This window comes from Dama dama, chromosome 22, assembly GCF_033118175.1.
Source record: "Dama dama isolate Ldn47 chromosome 22, ASM3311817v1, whole genome shotgun sequence".
Classification (NCBI taxonomy): Eukaryota; Metazoa; Chordata; class Mammalia; order Artiodactyla; family Cervidae; genus Dama; species Dama dama.
The window spans coordinates 57,946,687-57,963,183 of record NC_083702.1 but is presented as its reverse complement, the minus strand read 5'-3'; the positions used below and the strand labels follow the sequence as shown (position 1 = coordinate 57,963,183).

The following is a 16,497-nucleotide window of genomic DNA, read 5'->3' as shown; positions in this document are numbered from 1 at the left end:
TGAGAAAAAAATGCTGCAATCAAATTAAGTAGTTTTTTTTTGAAATGGCATTTCAGCTTTGAACTCTGAATGATGGTTTCTCAGAAACCCCAGTGGAATGATGGCTTTTTTTCTCTTTGCTGTAGTTGCCCCGTGTAGTGGGAACAATCCTGCTGCCCTTAGGAGTCCAGAGACCTGAACTCCAGCCCCAGCTCTGTCACTTCCAAGCAGTTTAGCCTCTTGGAGTCAGATTCGGTTACTTTTAAGGTTCCGTCTGGCACTAAAATCTGTGATGTGGGGTCTTTTATACTAAATCTGAGGCCACACCCAAGTATTATGTGAATAACTGGTAAGTGTAGCTAGTTTTATTTTATTTTTAGCTAGTTTTATTTTGAAGTATGAAAATTTGAATACCAGGAATCCTGAGAACTTTGAAAGCCACGTGTATATAAAGGGGGAAAAATTTATACATGATTTAATCCCACACCCCGCAAACCACAACTATATGAATGCAAAAATCCCCAATAGGATTTCTTTACAGCAGATAACGTGAAACTCAAGAATTTTGACAAGTGTTAATTCCATATTAGTTCACAGTGTGGCAAAATTAGCAAACAATGAGAGAAACAATTAAAGTAGCAATAAAGCAACCCTAGGTTGACTTAATAGAGATATAGGGACCAGAACCAGGGAGTGAGTGTTTCATTTTCTGTGGTCTAGTCATATACTGTACAGGGACGCTGGCCACCTCGAATAATACCATGGTAAGAGAGGGAAGCTCTGTACTGGGATGATAGAAGTGCTTGGGGATCTTTGTCCTGGAGAGTGCTGGGGAAGGGGCAGGCTGCATAGGTGCTTTCAGATTCTTGCAAGGCTGTAATTCTCAAGTTGAGTCTTGAGTGGTCTTGTGCTACTCTAGAAGGCATAACTAGGACGAATGCACTGGAGGTGTATCAAGGTGGTTGCATTTCAGGTTAAAGAAGATCATGTTTTGAAGTGTCTTCTGCTATGTGGCACACCCCTTGTTGCTGGAGGTGGGAGCTTGTGGGCAGAGAAGGTGAGGGACATCAGGTGGTGGTGCTGCAGATGCTGAGGGAGTGAAATTAGATTCTCAGCCCCTTGATGCCATGATTACTAGATTGGGAACTGAAACTTTTCAGTGAAGGTCTGTCCTCAGTCCATCAACAGACATTTGTTGTTAATAACAGTTGCATTGTTGCAATTAGCTCCTTGGGCTTCCCTTGTGGCTCAGCTGGTAAAGAATCCACCTGCAATGCAGGAGACCCTGGTTTGATCCCTGCATCAGGACGATCCCCTGGAGAAGGGATAGATTATCCACTCCAGTACTTTTGGGCTTGCCTTGTGTAGCTCAGCTGGTAAAGAATCTGCCTGCAATGTGGGAGACCTGGGTTCAATCCTCTGTGTTGGGAAGATCCCCTGGAGAAGGGAAGGGCTACCCACTCCAGTATTCTGGCCTGGGGAATTTCATGGACTGAATAGTCCACGGGGTCACAAAGAGTCGGACACGACTGAGTCACTTTCACTTTCACGCCTTTCATTGTTAGCTCCTAGACTAGGGCTGACACTTGGTAAATGTTAATCAGAATAAGCTGAGTTCATAGGACTTTAGGAGCTAGGCAGGAAGACATTGCAAAATGACTGAGATTTTGAGTTCTTGAAATTCTTCTTTAACTTTTAAATGCTTAGCTTTCAGTTGACTCTTTGTGTAGTTTTAGCATCAGTGACTTGTGCTCACCATTCTTCATTTGATTATATTGAATAAAAATTGGCATTATTCGCTTAAAATGAAGAGACATTCAGTCGTGCCCTTTCTGATTCAGGCCTTGGAATACCTCCTGTGGGCCAGTGTGTGTATGGAGTCCTCGGTGCCTCTCCTGTCCGTCAGGTACTTGACGTGGAGAGCGACTCTCTACACAGCTGTCTGCCAGTGCTGCTATGACTGCCAAGCTGGAGTTCACGGAGAGGTAGGCTACTTCTTGGGCTTCCCAGGTGGCACTAGCGGTGAAGAACCTGCCTGACAATGCGGGAGACGTAAGAGATATGGCTTCAGTCCCTGGGTCCAGAAAATCTCGTGGAGGAGCACGTGGCAACTCACTCCAGTATCCTCGCCTGGAGAATCCCATGGACAGAGGAGCCTGGTGGGTTACAGTCCACAGGGTTGCAAGGAGTCGAACACACTGAAGCGACTTGGCATGCATGGGTGCAGGCCACTTTTAAATTATGAGGATGCCAATACTTAAAAATACAGCATATTCAGCATTTTCTTCCTTAGATAAGTGGCAGGAAAACAAGCAAACCAACAAAACCCAAAGAACTGCAATGAAGCAAAGATACAAGTCCCAGGCTTTATTTGCAGACATTTGCCTGGTTTTTTCTCCATTCTGTGAATCTCTTGCTTTCACTTTCTGCTTCCCCGTTTATTCTCTGTTCACTTCCACCATCTTTGCTTCTTTTCTGAATAAGATCTCTGATATCTTCCCTTCCTCTTTATATTCTTGTATGCAAGCCACTTCCCTTCCCTGTTTAGTTTTTATATCCCATGCTATCTACTATCTGTTTTGTTTTTCTCTGCTTCCAGCCACCATTTATTTAGTATACTCTGTTTCTTATTTTTCCTCTTTTCCTGTATATATTTTTGATTAAATATTTGAAATGTAGCTTAACTGATTGGGGCTTCTATTGACCTCTGTCACATCTCTGTGAGAATGAAATCTGGTACGCTCACTATAGCATGTAGTACTCTGCTTGTCAATGGATGGGGTCTTGGTGAAAATTAGAGACAGGCATTCCTTCCTTTGGACCACCCCATCCCTGCACCAGTGTGCATAACTTGGTGAGTGCAGTGGGGTCTGGATTTCAGCAGGAGAATAGCTTAATTCAGTCCTTGTGGGATACTTTTCTAGCCTAGGATACATTCTAGAAACTACTCACCATATATGCAGAGTTAGTCTTAGTGTACTAGTGGTGGCATATTGCTATAGCTATTAAATTTATCAGGGATAGACACATTTGCGTAGTTTTAAATTTGATTCCTGTTGGAACTTTTTTCTTATTGAAAAATGTAACCCTTTATGTTACTATTATGTTCTAGAAACATCTTCATGAAAAATCATAAATTATAAATAAAATACTTGAAAGAACTGCTAAAATAAATTGCAGGAATGAAACTCATTTTGCTATTATCTCTATCATAGCAATAGAGAATTATAATAATGGTGATCTGATTAAATAAGCAAGCCTACCTTCTTCCTTTCCCCAGATATTAATAAATACTTTCTGTATGTTGGGTACTGGAAATAGAAAAATAAGCCCCTTTAAGGACCTCACAATTTAGTTGACAATGTGTACAGTTGAATAAATAATACAGCTGGTTTTGGTGGAAGAGTTAGAATTTGAGAAGAGCACTGAGGAGGGGTGTATGTGGGTGTATGTGCATGCATGTGCAATACCGGAGAAGTGGTCATCTATAAGAAGCTACTCTGTAACCCAGAATTTGAATTTCCTTACTTTTCTGAATTCTAAGGTTAGTATAGTCAACATTTCATTGACTTTAGATTTACAGAAATTAGTGGTGCTTCTAGGAAATGATTGACGGGTCAGCACTATGTTCTAAAAAAGTCAGCATCAGCCTAGAGTTTAATTCACAAATTAAATCAAATGTCTGGGAGAGTAAAACATACTCTCTTGATACATTTTTAATCACTGTACTCTAACTTCTTATGAATTAAATTTATTTTAATTGCATGTAGGCATTTGCTCGGCGCGCTTTAGCTAAAATTGATGAGTTACGGCAACTGGAATTAATGAGTTCCTCACAACCACAGGAAGAATCCAGAGAATATTATAGAGAGGCCACAATAAAGGTATAAAAATTTCGTGAGATAAATCTACTCTACTCTACAGATGATGAAGTACTTAATATCAGTAGTTGAGAAGCGTATCCCATTGATGCTTCATAAGTAATTCTTCTTTTTGAGGCAGATGGCAGTCATGATCTTCAAAAGAGGAGTATTTGAATCTAGAAGAAAAAACAAAAGTTTCTTTAGACCAAAGATAAGAGTTAACATAAAGGAAGCACAAACTGTAAGTCTCAGAACATCTTCTGTGTTTCAGACTATTTCTGCAGTGTTTATATTTTACCTCTGTGTCTGTAACGCTTGGTCATTAGGCTCTGCTGGTGGCTCAGATGGTGTAGAATCTGCCTGCAATGCAGGAGACCTAAGTTTGATCCCTGAGTCGGGAAGATCCCTTGGAAAAGGGAATGGCTGCCCACTCCAGTACACATTACTTGGAAAATCCCATGGACAGAGGAGCCTAGTGGGCTACAGTCAATGGGGTTGCAAAGCGGCCTACGACTAATGCTTTCACTGCTCAGTATTAAGTCCTGCCCCCTAACTGTGGTGACCTAGAAGGGCAGGATGGGGGCTGGGTTGGAGGGAGGCCCCAGAGGGTCGGGATGTTTGTATAAAAGCTGATTCACCTCGTTGTACAGCAGAAACCAACAGAACATTGTAAAGAGCATTCTTAACCTCCAGGTAAAAGATTCCTGCCCCCAATCCCTGCAGATAGAAGAATGTCTTCCTGATTTGAACATGGTCTTGTTTCATCCTTTCCTCAGAGCTTTTGTATCTTCGCATAATCCTAGTTTTGTAATGTTAAAGGGCAAGAAGCCGAAGAAGAGCCTGGAAAGGTTCTTCTGAGCGAGCCTTCTGAGTGAGACCGCAGAAGCCTTTTGACCACTTGGTGTCCAGTTTTGAAGGTGTTGAGGATGGAGAGGAAGTGGAGGCACCTTTTCTTACCAACTTCCGGTTTCATCTTCGGGAGTATTTAGGATGTAGGTTGGGCTTCCCTCATGGCCCCGTGGTAAAAGGATCCACCTGCCGATGCAGGAGACGTGGGTTTAATTCCTGGTTAGAGAAGATCCCATGGAGAAGGAAATGGCAACCCACTCCAGTGTTGTTACCCCGGAAATCCTGTGGACCGAGAAGCCAAAGAGTCAGACACAACTTAGTGGCGAAAATGACAACAGAATGTAGCTGCACTAGAGTAGTAAACAACCCCCATGTCTCAGGGGGCTTTAAAACAATAATTTATTTCCCACTGGAGTCAAATGTTATTATGGTTATCTGCTCATGACTGATGCTCAGGACCAAATTGAGAGGTGGTCCTCATTTGGAAAATTGCTGGGTTGTTCTGCCAGAGGAGACCTAGGAGAGCTGTGGAGGACTTCACGTAGGTAGTGATGCTCAGTATGGAACTGACTGCAGTCTTCTTTCTCACACAGCCCCTGTTGGCCACAGGTATGTTTGGCCAGTTGCACTAAGGGAGGAGAGTGGGACATAGATGTGCCTGTGGGATCCTCTGCCCTTTCTCCCTCTGCCTTTTCCCCTCTCCCACTGTCTTCCCCTGGGCCATTCGGAGCCTCAGTGTTCCTTAAATCCCAGCTCTGTATATCTTTGCAGTGCCGTGTGACTGTTCTGGACAGCTGTAAACTCTCCTCTATGAGCTTCTGCGTAGGGATTGAAAATGAAAGTGGAGGGGAAGCATATGAGCACTTTCTGACAGAAGAGATGTAGAATCTCAGAACCTGGAAGGGATTTTGGAAATCATTTGGTTCAGTCCTTTTCTGTTACAGATGGGAAAAATAAATCCCAGAGTATTTAAGCCAGCTGCTGGCAACCCTTGAACCAGAATCCAGGTCTCTAGCCCAGGGTGTTCTAAATAATCCAATGACTGCTGTTCTCTTTCCTCATTTCTTCTTATAAATATTTGAGAGGGCTTCTCTTTTCTTTTAAATGAATCCAAATATTAAATGAAAATATTATTTGGACACAGTAACTTTTCATTGCTACTTAGTGTCCATGATATATTGACTAGTGAGCCCAGACATACAGTTCATCCCTTATTGACTCATGGTGTCTAACTGGTCTAGGGTGGTAACCTGTCAAATTGTAGATAATTGATTGGATGAGCCATTGAGTAGCCTGCATCTGGTATCATTAAGTAGTAACGCTATATTGTTTGAGAGCAGGGGTCATATTTTGCAGAATGTTCTGCTTTACGCTTATGAAACCATTTTATTATGTTTCTACAAAAGAAAATAATTTCAATATGCATTAAATCTATTTTATAAAAAATTTCTGAGTTTTTAGGTCAATTGTTAACTTGCAGTAAATCATTTTGACTCAAAGGATTGTTTTGTAGGACTATTAATTCAGACTTCTCATGACTGACCACTTAGTGATTCATTCAATAAATATTTTAAAGTAACTTCTCTGTGAACAAAATATGTAGAGGTTATATTCTAGTGGGACAATTATATAATAAATAAGCAAATTAAAGCCTGTGATAAGAATTAAGAAGGAAATAATGGTGGTGATTAAATGAGTTACATGTAACGCCCCTAGAATGTTCCTGGCACATGGTAGCTCCTTAGTAGTATTAGCTGTTACTGTTATTTATTTTTCATTCATTCATTTAGTAACCATGTATCAAAGGCCTGAAAGTGAAAGTGAAGTTGCTCAGTCTTGTCTGACTCTTTGTGACCCCACTGACTGTAGCATACCAGGTTCCTCCGTCCATGGGACTTTCCAGGCAAGGGTACTGGAGTGGGTTGCCATTTCCTTCTCCAGAGGATCTTCCCGACCCAGGGATTGAACCTGGGTCTCCCACACTGAAGGCGGGTACTAAGGCCTACTGTGGTCCAAGAGTGGTGGCACATATTAATAGAAAACATGAAGTCACTGTTCTGTCTTTTTTGAGTGGCTTTGAAATAATAAGCAGGATTTGACTGGACGGGGAGAACAAGAAAACATTCTAAGTAAAGGACAAGAGCATGATAGTAGTTTGGAGGCAGAAGTAAGCAAAGGCTTTTGGCACACAGTGAGACAGTGACCCTGAGCTTGAACAGGGTGCCTGTATTATGCTGAGAAGTTAACACAGTAAGTCTCATGGCGTAGATCTCACGGGAGCCATGGCATTCAGGATTGGAACTTACCGCATGGGTTGTATCATTCAGCTTCTCATCCATCCTGACATTTTAAGAGCTATCTAGTATACCCTAGGCATAGCTCAGTTGGTAAAGAATCTGCCTGCAATGCAGGTCACCCTGGTTCAATTCCTGGGTCAGGAAGATCCCCTGGAGAAGGGAAAGACTACTGACTCCAGTATTCTGACCTGGAGAATTCCATGGACTGTATAATCCATGGGGTCACAAAGAGTCAGAAATGTCTGAGTGACTTTCACTTTCACTTTTCACCCTCAGCAGTGCATGTACCAGATTTGTCCAGTACTTTTTATTACTAGTATTTTAGTTGTTTTCCAATCCTTTGCTATTATAATTATTGATGTAGTCAATATCTTCAAGTATATTATTTTTTCCTTATTTTGTTTCCTGTGGATAAAATTTAGGGTATAGAATTTGAGTAAAGTTATAAACACTCTTATTTCTCTTGATGTATATTGCCAGATTGAATTTCTGAAATGAGTTCTCCAAGGTAACAACCTGCGTGTGCCAATCTTCAAAATAATTAAGTTTTCATAAAATGGCTTGTTTTAACTTTATTGTTTTCATCCAGCTTTCCCTTAGATTTGTATTTACTCTTTATATTTTCTCTTTAGGTGAATTATCTTTCATAGTCTTTGACCATTTATCAACTAGAGATTTTAACTTTTGAATTATATTTGAATGGGCTCATTTTTTTATAGACATGAATATTTTGTTTGTCATATTTGACAATTCAGTGTATTTTTATTACATTAGCTTTAAATATTTTTATAGACCTTTTAAAATCATTTGCTTGTTATTCATCTATAGACCTGATAAATATTCTAGTTCACTTTTTGTAGTTTCTCTACAATATTTTAAAAAACAAATTGCACTGTAATCTATCAGGGATTTATCATTTCATTTTGAATACTTCTAATTATTAGGAAGTTTATTATGTTGTTTAACTATAAAATTTTAAACATCTGTTTTAACCTATAGCAAATATCTTAGAAGAAACCCTGAGCTCTGTTTGTAAAGCAAGAGGCATGAAGTTCAAGTTTTACTGAATTTTTTTTTAATTGGAGTATAATCTCTTTACAATGTTGCATCAATTTCTGCTGTACAGCAAAGTGAACCAGCTCTATGTATATATATACCATCTCCCTCTTGGCTCTCTCTCCCACCGCCCCCCCGTCCCCCGCTCTAGGTCATCACAGAGCACCGGGCTGAGCTCTCAGGATCATATAGCAGTTTCCCACTAGCTAGCTAGCTATTTTACACATGGTTCAGATCAGTGACTCAGTCATGTCCGACTCTGCGACTCCATGGTCTACAGCACGCCAGGCTTCCCTGTTCATCACCAACTCCTGGAGCTTGCTCAAGCTCATGTTCATCAAGTTAGTGATGCCATCCAACCATCTCATTCTGTTGGCCCCTTCTCCTCCTGCCTTCAGTCTTTCCCAGCATCAGGGTCTTTTCCAGTGAGTCAGTTCTTCACAGCAGGTGGCCAAAGTACTGGAGCTTCACGGTAGTAGTGTATATATGTCAATCCTAATCTCCCAATTCATTCCACCCACCCCTTCTAGAGAAATGGCACAGATGAGTCTATTTACTGAGGGTTGTTTTTTTTTTTTTTAAAACATATCAGTCAACCTAAGGGTTGAAAACACATAGACTCTAATAAGCAGGGAAGTTGGTATTTGGAGAAAAATAGTCCAAAGCAGCTTTATTTCTGCTTTTGCCTTTCTGTCTTCCTCACTTTGCCTCAGGAAGATGAATGAAGCAAGGAAATCATGGGAAATATGGATGCCCGCTAACTAGACATGGATTCTAGAAAAGCCAACTAAAGCTATCTTTCTTATTTCCTGGTAATCTAAGTACAGAGAACAGGTCATTAGTCAGAGAAGAATGAAGTGTGTAGGTAGGCCATCTGCCAGGAGTGAACTCCTTTCAGGCAGACACAAAGTAGAGTGACGGGATCCCTAAGGGGCTGTGAGTGGTGCCTGCTTCTTTGTATCCAGTTGGTCAACTCTTCTTTTTAGCTGCTGTAAGACCCATTACTTATACTATAAAATATTATTTCCAATTTGAGTTTGGGGGCCTTCTTCATTAGCATTTCCACAGGTTTTCTAAAAATGCTCCACCCAGACTCATTGACTCTCTGGAAGTTTGGTTGGTGAATCTAAAAAGCTCTCCTGAGAGATTCTTAGGCAACTCGAGTATCAGTTCCTCAGGGCTGTAATTAAGTCGCCACAGAGCATGTGGAGGCCAATGCTGTTGTTTATTAATAAAGTGCCTTTGTAGGCTGTCTCGGAAACACAAACATATAAAGAAAGAGCAAAGTCTTTGATGTAATGGTAGCACAACATAAACTGTAATAAAATCTGGAGTGACACCTCAAAAATGAAAACCCTGGAAGCAGCTGTCTCATCAACAGGCCAGCCACTCTGTTAGCATTAATAAAGCGCACCTTACTCATCTTTGCCTTATGCCATCAGACATTGTAGAACTTTAAAAAAGTGGGCTGTATTTTTGTTTTTTTTTAATTCCAGATGCCATGGCCACGTACGGTCACAGAAAAGCTGTTGGAGGAGTTGTTCGATAGCACTGCCTCCCGCTTTCTGGCTGTTTTGGAAGCTCTCTCTGACTCAAATCGGCGAATACTACAGACTGGACCTGTTTTTACAGATGAAGTAGAAGTTCGTGATGTTGTCTCAGAACTGTTTATGGCAGGAAAAGAACTTTTAATAAGTAAATAAGTTGTTAAAATAATATTTTGTAAAAAATAAAAATACTATTTTGTGGTACAACATAAATAACAAAAATTTTAGCATGGTATTTGACACATAAGAAACCAATACCAATTTATTGATCTTTTTTCCTTAAAGATTTTTTTTTTTTTGATGTAGAACATTTTTAAAGTCTTTAGTGAATTTGTTACAATATTGCTTCTGTTTTATTTTGTATTTTTGGTTTGCTAAGAGTTTTTAATTCTGAACAGTTGTTGAATTTTATTAAAACCTTTTTCTGGGTTTTTTGAGATTTATTAAGTTCATCAAATGGATGAACTTTTTTCTATTAATATGGTGAGTTACAGTGATTACTTATATAATCTTTAATCACTCCATATTCACTGCATATTTTTGGAATAATCTTAATCTGGAGGTGAGAATTATTCTTTTGATATATTGCTTGGTTTTCTTCCTAGTGGCTAATGTTTCTGTTCATGAGATTTCTTTTCTTACAAAGTCCTTTTTGGATTTTCCTCTCAAGGTCATGTTGGCCTCAATCAGAAGCTGAGCTTTCTACCCTCTTTTTCTATTATCTGGGAGAGTTTTTGTCAGATTGGTGTTATTTCTTGCTGAAAGTTTGAATTTTCTGGTGAAGGCATTTGGACCTGGAATTTTCTCCATGGAAATGTTTTAAACTATGGATTCCATTTCTTCTATAGATATAAAATAATTTAGAATTTTGTTTTCTTTAAACAAAACCTTCTGTTTGGTAAATACTACTTTGACTTTATATTTTCAAATTTTCGTAGAATAGTTTATGACATCATCATCACCTCCTGTGTGTGCTAAGTCTCTCCAGACCTGGCTGACTCTTTGTGCCCCGGGCACTGTAGCCCACCAGGCTCTTCTGTCCATGGGGTTCTCCAGGCAAGAATCCTGGAGGGGGTTGCCTTGCTGTCCTCTGATCTTCCTTACCCAGGGATCGAACCCGCAGCTCCTCTGTTTCCTGCATTGGCAGGTGGGTTCTTTACCACTAGCAGCACCTGGGAAGCCCTGTCATCTTCTAAGTGAGCTTAAAGATATGCACGTGTGTGCCCATCTGAAGGCAAGGGGCCTCTGTACTACAGTTCGGTCTCATCTTTTCTTCACGAGGAAGATACAAGATCTCAGAGGAGAATTTCTTTGACTTCCTTCACCCACACCTGAAAATTTACCTTCATCTGCACCTTTCCTTTCCACTGTCTCTCATTAAAATGGAAGGGATGTTCTTCATCTTCCCCTTTAGGTCTTTGGGCCATATCTCTGCAAATTGCCCCTTCATGCCTATCCAACTTCCTCCCCGAATTTCCTCCTCTTGTTAGAGTCAGATTTGTTGAAGGAATTGCCTGTGTTCCCTGTGCCTCCCCTCCTACCTACACTTGGCAGTCTGCCGTCATGGACAGAGCGTCGTGGGCAACCTCCTTATTGTTCAGCTGAGAGTCCGTGCGCTTCCCCCTCTGCTTTCTGCAGCAGTTGTTGCTGACACCTTCCTCCTCGTTCAGTGCTCCCCTCTGCAGCCTTCCTGCCCGCCTGCCCTTCTGCTTGTTGGGGTTCTTTGCTCTTCTGTCCTTGGCAGCCTTCCATTGCTCGCAGCTGACCCGCTTACTTACTCACTTACAGAGTGCGATGACTCTGGAGCCATGTCCCTATTTCAGGTCTCCTTTCTGACCTCCTGGTCTGTAATATCTCGCTGTGTATTTCACTAGTTAACTCTTGCTAATTCTCTATTTTTGAGATTCTGGGTGGTCTTTCCTGACCGAACCTCCTACTCCACACCTAGCTTTGAGGCCCTTCTTATTTGTCCCCAGAGCATCCTGTGTTTGCCTACTAGGTTTCTTAAAAAATTTATTTAAAAAATATTTTATTTTTATAGATTTTATATTTTATTTTTATATTGAAAGAAAGTGAAAGGGAAAGTCACTCAGTCATGTCTGACTCTTTGTGACCCCGTGGACTATACAGTCCATGGATTTCTCCAGGCCAGAATACTGGAGTGGGTAGCCTTCCCCTTCTCCAGGGGATATTCCCAACACAGGGATCAAACCCAGGTCTCCTGCATTGCAGGTGGATTCTTTACCGTCTGAGCCACAGGGGAAGTCTAAGAATATAGGAGTGGGTAGCCTACCCCTTCTCCAGGGCATCTTCCTGACCAGGAATTGACTTTTTATATCGTATTTTATTTATTCAGTGTGTTTTTGGCTGCTGTGCAGTGTGTGGGATCTTAGTTCCCAGACCAGGGATCAAACCTGAGCCCCCTGAAGTGGAGGCACAGAGTCTTAGTCACTGGACCACCAGGGAAGTCCTTGCCCGCTACGATTTCTTGTTTTCCCCGCCAGAGTGTGATCTCTATGAAGGCGGGAGTTGTGTTTGCTTTTTTCCCTCAGTGTTTCCCGAGTGCCTGGCAGTGTCTGATATTTAATGTTTAGTAAATATTTCTTTGCACGAATGACCCTTCTCTTTTCTTTTCTAGTGTCAAATACTGGTGCAGATGGGATACTTGATTTTCCAAAAGCACGTCTTCTGGAACTTATTATAAAAAGGAAGAATCTTATTTCTGTGAATGCTGCCGTGAAATTTATAAAATTAGCTTTTATGTATGAGGAATGGAGTTTATTTGAATCTGCAGCTGGGCAGCTCATTGATTTTCTCCAGGTAATACATGCAAAACAATTGCTTTGTTTTTATGGTATTAACATGACGTTGAAGTGCTAATTGTGAGATACACTTTTCTTAGAGGCAGGATGAACCAGAGTCAAAGAAAGCGGAAAAGGATTTACTACTTCTTGTTGCGATAGAACCTTTGATCAATGTAAAGAGAAACAAAGGTTTGATCTTTCCTTTTGACAACTACAAAGAAGGTCAAGTCTATGTAAAAAAAATTGCTGTTCATGGTGAGTGTTTATTTGCCCCTTTGAAAACTTAAGATGACTTTATACACTCTCTATAGATGAAGCGAGAGAAAGAATATTCCAGGTAGAGGGAGCAGAAGTGTAAAGGCCCTGAAGTGAGAGCATGCTTGGTTGTTGAAGGGACAGCAAGGAGGCAGATATGGCTGGAGTGTTCTAGTGGTGGTACTTGCCTTGGAGAATGTGGTAAGAACTAAGATCAGAGAAATAGCTGGGTGCCTGGTCTTGCAGGTTCCTAGGCCTTGCACAGATGCTGGATTTTATTTATTTACTTAAAATACTTTTTCTTTTTTTTTTTTTTTTGTTCACACTATGGGGCATGTGGAATCTTAGTTCCCTGATCAGGGATCAAACCCACACCACCTACAGTGGAGGCACAGAGCTTTAACCACTGGACCACCAGGGAAGTCCCTGGATTTTCTTTTGCAACATGGTTTTGGGTAGAAGAATGAGGCTCTATTTTAGCCTGCTGCCTTGTTAATGAGAGGTCAGCAGGGCATCAAATCAGAGTTATCAGTTGACTTTGATAAGGAAAAGTTTGCTGTTCTCCTGTCTCTTTCCAGTATGCAGAGTTTTCCATTCTAAAACTCTTGAAGTTTTAGGAGTTATTGTATATATAAATGAACATCTGCAGCCTCTGTCTTTTAGAGAATTATTTAATACCATGTTTTATGTTTTATCACATGCTTAAGGCATTGCATGGCTGCTCAATTGTGGTAAATAATTTGTACCAAGTAATGATGCTTTTTTTTTTTTCTTCTAGTAGTTTCTGAATAGATATCTTTGTTATTTTTATTTCAACAGTCACAAATGTGTTAATATTATAAACCTTCTCAATTCCATTAAGGACATAGTTGGTATACAGATTGCAGATAATGAAAATGATAGTAGTCCATTTTAATTGAATTAAAGCCTACTTAGATTAGTTTTCAAATGGAAGCATTTAAAGTGTCTTATTGACATATTTGCCCAGATATCATTTTTGCTATTTTTGGAGAATTTCTATGTTTCTATGGATTTTCTACTTGAAATTTTGTAACAATTTTTTTTTTTTTTTTTTTGCTTCATTTCCTGTACTTTAGATACTTGTGTGAAGTCTTATGGATACTCAGAAGACATTTTCCGTTTGGCAACAACCTTGTATTCCTGTGTCTGTGACTCTCCACAGGTGAAAAAGTTATTTTGGATAATTTGTAATAGTGTCAAAAGAGGCTCTTCTCGGTAATTTAAAGCCATATTTAAAAATCACAGGAATTTCACCTTGCTGAAATTCTATACTGTTCAGTCATTAGAATAAGACATTGAGTTATATCATGACTTATAATTTTAAATCTGTATTTACTATTGTTATCATTTTGGGCATCCATCTTTTCCTTTCTGGGAAATCTCAAGGCTAGCTATATTTCTGATAATGGAGGAAATGAAGCAGTAGTTTTGATGAGAGTTAATATTCTTAATGAAACCCTGCTTTCCAGTCCCTAAGTGCAAAGCCTGGTTACTGTTTGGAGTCACTTAGCATACAATGGCCAGTATTAAATGACAAGTTGTGGGTGTGGATGTTTAAATCTAACTAGTGCAGCTCTGATTTTAAAACTGAATTCCATGGATCCTCAGAGCTTCTCTGAGGTTCCTTAGGAGCCCAACTTTAGATCATAGCACCCTGTAACCTTGAGATCCTAATGGAATTTCTTTTGAAAATTTGGTTTTACTGTTATAGAAAAATGTTTGAAAACCACAATTTTGTTCAGGAAAGTGAAACACTGTAAGGGACTTGAGAAGTTCCACTCTTATAATATTTTCTATTTATTAGTTTATGTTATAACCTGTGACAAGTATTTAATTTTTGAACTAAAAGTATTAATAGCAAATATAAGGAGTATAATGGGCAAACTAAAAACAAAAAGTTCCAATCAAGGCTGAGAACGGCATGGAATTTTCATCTCTCTGTTTTTTAAAAAACCATGTGTGTCTTATTTCAGTTCAATTCAAAAAGCATTTATTGAGCTCTGTGTTTTGTTCCCAAGCACTGTACTAAGGTACCATGTGTTCAAAATAAGTCTTAGAGCTGCCCCAAAGGAGCTCAGGGTTGGATGTATTTTTTTTTTTTTTGGTTACCTATTTTATTTTATTATTATTTTTTTCATTGATTTTTATTAGTTGGGTGTATTTTAATCATAAACTTGCTCTCTTTCTAGTTCAGCTATAATGAGTACCTTTATTTTCCTTTTGAAAAGAGCCAAAGTAACTGAACCAGGAGGAGATACACTCACGTTGGGTCATCTGTTGATATCCAGTGTGATGTTCTGTTTAGTTCCATCATGGCTCTCTTCTTTTCCGTATCTTTTCCCAGCTCCCCTCACCTTCTCCCCTTACTATTTTCTCCACTCCCTGCCCATTCTTTGTTATGTTAAACCAGAGATTTTAAAAAGAAAGAAGTATACACTCCAAATCTGGATGCAACAGATTGGCTTACATAACTTAAAAATATTTGGAACTTTTCTTTCCAAGAGAGGTCAAGTGACTTAGAGCAGTGAAGACTACTCTAGATAGAGCTAGACTGCTTAGGTTTGAATCCAGCCTCTGCTACTTTATCTTAGGGAAAATGACAAAATTTGCTTGTGCTTCAGTCTGCACCTATAAAGTGAGGATGGTTGTAGTAGTACTCACTTCATAGGTTGTTGTGAGGATTAAATTAGTTGGTGGATATCTTAGTCCATTTGAGTTTCCATAATAAAGATATCATACACTGGTTGGCTTAAACAACACTTATTTGTCTTGGTTCTGGAGGCTGAGAAATTCGGCATCAAGGCATCATCTACCTCCTGGTTCAGAAATGGCTGTCCTCTTGGTGTGCCCTCACTTGACAGAAAGAAGGAGTGTCTCATTCTCTTTCTGGGGCTCCTTTTATAAAGACACTGTTCTAGTTCTTGAGGGCTCCATCCTTATACTTCCCAATGTGTGTGTTTTAGCTGCTTGGCTGTGTCTGACTCTTTGCAACCCTATGGACTGTAGCTCACCAGGCTCTGTCCATGGAATTCTCCAGGCAAGAATACTGGAGTAGGTCACCATTTCCTTCTCCAGAAGATCTTCCCAACCCAGGGATTGAACCTGGGTCTCTTGTATTGCAGGCAGATTCTTTACCATCTGAGCCACCTGGGCACCTCCTAATACTATCACTTTGGGAGTTAGGAATTCAACATAGGAATTTTGAGTTGACCAAACAAGTCAACTGCAGTAGGTATGAAGCTCTGAGAATGTTGCCTGGCACACATTAAATGTCTTATGTTCATATCTATATATCTTATTGTTCTTATTGATTTACTTTACCACTTTTGCTTTCAGAATGCTCAGCCGGATAAGGAAATTGTTGTGGACATGATAATGTTCCTGTGGCAGAAATGCAAATTAGGGATGCAGCGGGTCACTGTGTCCAGAAATGACTATGCAAAGTTTACCCAGAAGATCAGCACTAATAAAGTATTCCTTTTTGTTTCCCTTCATATGCTTTTTGTTATTGCTAATTTCATTTGTGATGCACATTTCAAATCTAAATTTTCCCTACTTACCCACCTGCATAATTACTACTCTTTAAATGTAGTAATGAGGGAACCTTTCCTTTAAGTGTATTCCCTGCACTTCTGCTCCAGCTTAGTTTTGGGAAACAGGGAGGTGTTTCAGTTTTTTCAGGGAGGAATAAATATGGTATGTTTAAGGTTATATGAACTTGAATAAATTCATTAAGATGGTGAATAACAGAAAACAAATAGATAAGGCATTTTAGCTCCCTGGTAGCTCAGACAGTCAAGTGTCTGCCTACAATGCAGAAGACCCG

The 16,497-nt window shown here is 39.8% G+C and overlaps 1 protein-coding gene across 1 annotated transcript in view; it reads left to right on the top strand.

The window, feature by feature from the left end:
* CFAP54 (cilia and flagella associated protein 54) overlaps window positions 1-16,497 on the top strand; it is a 294,342-nt gene that overhangs the window by 25,756 nt on the left and 252,089 nt on the right. The window contains exons 6-13 of the mRNA XM_061125597.1: window positions 1,821-1,964; window positions 3,750-3,863; window positions 3,982-4,083; window positions 9,541-9,739; window positions 12,230-12,411; window positions 12,494-12,650; window positions 13,748-13,833; window positions 16,008-16,142. Coding sequence (XP_060981580.1) covers window positions 1,821-1,964; window positions 3,750-3,863; window positions 3,982-4,083; window positions 9,541-9,739; window positions 12,230-12,411; window positions 12,494-12,650; window positions 13,748-13,833; window positions 16,008-16,142 — 1,119 coding nt within the window. The remainder of the gene's footprint in view (window positions 1-1,820; window positions 1,965-3,749; window positions 3,864-3,981; window positions 4,084-9,540; window positions 9,740-12,229; window positions 12,412-12,493; window positions 12,651-13,747; window positions 13,834-16,007; window positions 16,143-16,497) is intronic.